We start from the raw sequence: 6,000 nt of genomic DNA, 5'->3' as shown, positions 1-6,000 counted from the left end.
TTTGCGACCTCTAAAACTCCATTCATTTGCGGCCTATAGGCTGTATAATTCTTGTGTTTGATCCTGAAGGTTTCACACATAGCTTTTATCAACTCACTATTAAGGTTGGAGCCATTATCAGTAATGATCGACTCTGTAACCCCGAATTGACAAACAATGCGATCGCGGACAAAGTCTGCCACAACTTTCTTAGTTACTGCTCTGTAAGATGCTGCTTTGACCCATTTGGTGAAATAGTCGATTGCTACTATGATAAACATGTGCCCATTGGATGCATCAGGCTCAATTGATCCAATAACATCCATTCCCCAAGTGGCGAATGGCCATGGTGAGCTCGTTGCATTAAGCTTATTTGGAGACACCTTTATCATGCCTGCATGTATTTGACAGTAGTGGCAATTCTTGAATAGCTTTGACTTTTGATGGATCCAGTTCTATTCCTCGGCGACTCACAATAAATCCAAGCATCTTTCCAGTAGGAACCCCAAATGCGCACTTCACGGGATTTAGTTTCAGATTGTACCTCCGCAGTTTATTGAAGAACTTCCTCAAATCTTCCATGTGATCAATGGCCTTCTTGGACTTGATGATGACATTATCTACATATACCTCAATCTCCTTGTGTATCATATCATGGAAAATGGTGGTCATGGCCCTCATGTAGGTGGCCCCTGCATTCTTCAGGTCGAACGACATCATTTTGTAACTGTACATTCCCCAAGGCATAATGAAAGCAATTTTCTCAGCATTTTCTTCATCCATCCAGATCTGATGATAACTAGCGAAACAATCTACAAATGACTGCAGCTCATTCTTAGCGCAATTGTCAATCAGGATGTGTATGTTCGGCAAAGGGAAGTCGTCTTTTGGACTGGCCTGGTTGAGATCCCGGTAGTCGACACAGACTCGGACCTTCCCGTCTTTCTTTGGTACCGGTATGATGTTGACTAACCATGTCGGGTATTCTACTACCCTGAGAACCTTAGCTTTGACATGCTTAGTGACTTCTTCCTTGATTTTCAAACTCATATCAAGCTTGAACTTTTTGAGTTTTTGCTTTACCGGCGGACATGTCGGATCGATTGGCAGTTTTTGAGCCACAAAAGACGTATTTAGACCAGTCATGTCATCATATGACCAGTCGAATATGTCCTCATACTTCTTCAGGAATTCTGTGTATTCTTTCATTTCTGATGGTGACAGGTGAACGCTGATTTGTGTTTCCTTGACGTTCTCTACATCTCCCAGGTTAACAATTTTGGTCTCGTCCAGGTTAGACTTAGGTCTGTTCTCAAAGTTCTCAACTTCTTTGACAATCCCTCTGGTATGTCATCTTCTTCTGAATCAATGTCCGTTTGTTGCATTGTCTCATTGCAAGTCACAGTCATTGGTTCATCAAGATAAGTAATAGTAATGCTGTATAAGTAAAGTAATGAGAGAAAATAATAATGAGTGTTAATTCATAAGAAAAGTCAAAATGCTTTGATAAATTGCATAATAGTTTTGATCATTGGAGATCTTATTGTGGGAATTAAAATGTGAAAGGAAAATTATTTAGTAAATAAAAACAATGCATGATGCTTGTTTTAGCCTTGCTACCCCGAGGCTCGTCGGGCTCTGGTTGTCTTGATGGTCTAGTTACTGAGGTGTACCCTCTTCTCACAGCCTGTATGGAAGGGCCTTCCTCCCCCTCCTCCTCGAGAACAACACATCAATCTATATCATTGTCTTCTAGGAACAAGTTTGTCATCGAGCCAGTGCTTCTTCTTCGTCTGGCCCATAAATAATATCGGCCTGTTGGAAGGTTTGCTCCAAATGTGGTATTGACTGCTCTAGTGGATAGTAAGGACCGCGCCATGGTGGTGACCAGTTGTTGAATTCTTCCCAGGTGTATTCATATCCCAGGCCGAAAGTAGTGCCATGTTTCTTGAGCTTTATGGGCTTAAAGATTCCTTGGAGGTTCTTTCCGATCCCCTTGCCAGGTTCGTACCCACTCTAATTTATACTCTCGATCTTGTTATCCCACCATTTGCCTTTGTCAATAGCATTTACCCGTTCAATGTGATGGTAAGTCTCCCCACCTAGCTTCCTTCTTCCTCTAATTGCTGGAATGGTCTGGCGACTGTATATAGGGTTGCTACCGTCGCCGTGAATGATCACTTCCTGGTGATTCCATTCGAACTTTACTGCCTAATGCAGCGTTGATACTACGGCCCCAACAGCATGAATCCATGGCTGTCCCAGTAGCAAGTTGTAAGATGCTGGCACAACTATCACCTGGTAATCAATATCAAACCAGGTTGGCCCCATTTGCAAGCATAGACTAATCTCCCCAATGGTGGACCTTTGGGAACCATCGAAAGATTTCACATTGATAGCTCCATCTTTTATCTTATGCAGTCCTTTACCTAACTTCTTGAGTGTTACGAGTGGACAAATGTTGAGGCTAGAACCCCCGCCGATCAGGATCCTGGTGATGAAATAGCCCTCACATTGCACGGTGATGTGCAGTGCCTTGTTGTGTCCTAGCCCCTCGTGCGACAGCTCATCCTCATGAAAAGTGATCTTATGGCTCTCCAACACCTGTCCTACCATGTTAACCATTTCTCCGCCAGTGATGTTGCTTGGTATGTATGCTTCACTTAGCACCATTAGTAGAGCGTTCTTCTGTGCCTCGGAATTTTGTAGCAAAGCAAGAATGGAGATTTGCACCGGTGTTTTGTTCAACTGGTCGATGACTGAGTATTCCTTAGCCTGTATCTTTCTCCAAAGATCATCTAGACCTGTCTCAATGATGGGTGACCGATTGGAGGCCTGCTTGCTTGACTCAGCTAGATGTTCCGGGGTATAGACTCTACCAGTTCTTATCATACCTTGTGCTGCAACAGTCTCTTCGAACCTAACCTTTCCTTTCCTTCTTGCCTCGGCTATATAGTCCTAGGGTACAGCCTTTGTATGGAATGGTGCCATGGTCGACATCACCACTAGGATCGGTGTGGCTATCCCTACTCCGAATGGAGCACTTACCTTGGGTGGTAAAACTGCAATTTCAAACGGTGTGAGTGCATTTGTTAGAGACATGAATTCGACCTCAATTGTCGCTGGTGTCTTTGCAGATGACGTTGCTTCAAACTCAAGTGGCACAGACATATTTACCTCGGTGTCCCCAGATGGCTAGATCTGGACTATGATTGGATTAAGAGTAACTATTGGCTTCTTTGGGTTATTGCCTTCTGCGATCAACCCGATTGATCCCTCAGGATCCCAGTCATCTTCTATTTTAATCATGTCGATGCCTCAACCCTTATGATCGAGCAGAGGATTATTGCAGACATTTGGAGCGGGTTCCTTTGCCATAATAATCTTGTTATAAATTAAAGTCTGGATCTTGTCTTTCAAGGAACGACAGTCGTTGATGGTGTACCCTTTCATGCCGGAGTGGTATGCATAGGATTTGTTTGGGTTAACCCACTGAAAAGGGTTCTTAGGAGTTGCAACAGGGATGGGGGTGACATAACCAGCAGCTTTGAGTCTCTCATACAACTGGTCAATAGGCTCAGCGATGGCTGTATATTGTTTTGGAAGTCTGCGATCAAAATTTCGTCGAGGTCTAGGGAAGTTTTGACGAGCGGGAGGTTACTGATAGTGGGATGGTTGAGCATTCTAAGTTTGGTAGACATGTGCGGGTTGGGAATATCTAGGCAAAGTAGGCTGATATGTAGGAGGTGGAGGTGATTGACAAGTGGGTGGTGGAGCTTGATAGGAGGGTGATGGTGCTTGGTAGTTCAGAGTTTGTTGATATGTGAGTGGAGGTGTTGGGTAAGTTTGGTATTTGATGGGAGATTTGGTTCTCTTTGAAACCATTACCGTCCCCACGTCCCTTTTCTTGGCCACACCACCAAACTATAAGGCCTTATTTGTAGCTTGCAAGGCCTCGAAGTTTGTAACCATACCGCTTTTGATGCCCTCTTCAATCCTTTCAACTAGTTTGATAATGTCGGAAAATTTGTGGCTCTCAATCATCATCAGTCATTCATAATACTGTGGGTCCTGGGCCTGGACAAAAAATTTATTCTTTTGTTCCTCTTCTAAGGCACGTCTGACCTTAGGAGTTTTGGACCTCCAGCGAGTAGCGAAATGATTCCTTGGGCTTCTTCTTTAGATTCTGAACACGTCCGGCGCATTCTCTGTTTTAAACCTGAACCTGTCCATAAAGTCGGATGCCATGCCTACCCAGTTTGACCACTTCTTTGGATCTTGGCTAATGTACCAAGACAAAGCATCTCCATTCAAACTCCTCATGAACAGCTTCATGCAGATTCTCTCGTCTTTCCCTACTCCAACCAGCTTGGCATAATATGTTCTCAAATGGACCCTTGGATCCCCTGTACCATCAAACATCTTGTACTTAGGAGGTTTGTACCCCTCGGGCAGTTCGACATCGGGCTATATGCAAAGATCTTCATAGTTCAGCCCCTCAATTCCCTTGCTTCCTTCAACGCCTTGAATCCGGCTAGTCAATTTCTTAAGTTCCTTAGCTAGGTTCCTGATGAGTAAGTCTTTATCATCATAATCGGGTGTGTTTGAGATAGGTTGGGTGGAGTGTAGCATGGTCTCCACGTAGATGGGGGTGTTATGGTGGGTGCGAAAGTGGTCATTTGTGGAGTTTTGGGGTTCTGGGATGAGTAGTGGAGTGTTGTTTAGGAGATAGCAGGTGTTGTAGTGATGGTGAGGAGTGGGATGGTTCTGCGGTTTTGGGGTATTCTGCGGAGGTGTGGGGTTTTGAGAGTTTGGGAAATTGATATCTGGAGTGGTGAGGGAAAATGACAGATTTGCCAAGTTCCAAACCTGATCAAGCTCTTCTTGGAATTTCAGCAGTTTTTGTTCAAGTTGAGATGCATATCCTTAGGAACCTGAGTACCATGACCATTAGTAACCTCTACCCGTTCAGTTGAATTCTCCTTTCTGACGTTGTTCAAATCTTCCATCTTCTTTTTGTTCTTTTTTTTGACAGGACTAAGAGGATGAATGGGTGGAGGGCCCCTGGATCTCGTGGAATAGGATGATGTTGCCAGAGTGCACGAACTAACCATTGGGGAGGGGAATAATAAAACAAAAAGGTAGCAAGTTAGCAAGGATTATAATAAGTGTTGCAATATTTAAACACATAGTGTGGAATGTAAAACGTGTCCTAATTTGGGAACCTCTTTGTTCCTAAGGTGGGCCTAGCGATAAATTGATTTGGAGAACTTAGGATACTAAATGCCTCATTTTATTAATAAAGATAGACGAATCCCAAATTGACACTAAATGAACAGGAAATGAAAATCACTAATGACCATTGGCCTTATTACATTTTATAGAGCAAAATGAAAAACTCCTATCTATTTAGTCCCAGAAGGACCTTCCCCAGACTGAATGCTCTCGTTGATCAAAACCTCCAGTTCGCGTAGGTTCACCAGTAAAAATGCCTTTGCCAGGTGTTCCCCTTCGTTTCCCTCGACGTTCTGGCAGTCGGTGACTCTCTTCCTCACTTTCCCTTCCAATTCTAGCAGACTGTACTCCATATATTCCAACTTTTCGCTAGCTTTGGCGGCCCTCTCTTTCCACTCGTTGATTTGGTCATTTGATGGGAGACTCCTCCACCAGTCTAGCAAGAGTGGGGGTGTGCTAATCATACCAAAACTGGGGACCTCGTGCCTCATTTTCTGCAAAACAAAAGGGTTAGGCCCTTACCCCCACCAGACTCGACTATTTAATATCAACAATTAGCATGAAACATTTAGTTCTCCAAATAAATGCACAGAACGTGGTGATATCTATTTGGGTTCAGGGAAACCCGGTGGACTTTGGACAAGGCTATCTTAAAGGATCATTATGTGGACAACATAACTGACCCAGCTAGGTTTGACCATGATGCAAGCACAATTTGAACAGAGTAAGGTTTCTATGGGGTTTTAGACTGGTACCCTTGAGCAGACAACTCAAGGGGAAGGCACG

At 43.8% G+C, this 6,000-nt stretch overlaps 1 protein-coding gene across 1 annotated transcript; it reads right to left on the bottom strand.

Moving 5' to 3' along the window:
* Positions 1-2,190: 2,190 nt before the first annotated feature.
* LOC138877658 (uncharacterized) lies at positions 2,191-2,652 on the bottom strand. The gene has a single exon (XM_070157285.1). The coding sequence runs from the start codon at positions 2,650-2,652 to the stop codon at positions 2,191-2,193; it is 462 nt and encodes a 153-aa protein (XP_070013386.1).
* Between the last annotated feature and the right edge of the window lie 3,348 nt (positions 2,653-6,000).

This window comes from Nicotiana sylvestris, chromosome 9 (genome assembly GCF_000393655.2).
Source record: "Nicotiana sylvestris chromosome 9, ASM39365v2, whole genome shotgun sequence".
In the NCBI taxonomy this organism is placed as follows: Eukaryota; Viridiplantae; Streptophyta; class Magnoliopsida; order Solanales; family Solanaceae; genus Nicotiana; species Nicotiana sylvestris.
This window is presented reverse-complemented; position numbering and strand designations above follow the sequence as displayed.

Excerpts from the sequence above, each read along its gene's own strand:
- LOC138877658 (XM_070157285.1), bottom strand. The coding sequence starts at position 2,652 with ATGGTGCTAAGTGAAGCATACATACCAAGCAACATCACTGGCGGAGAA.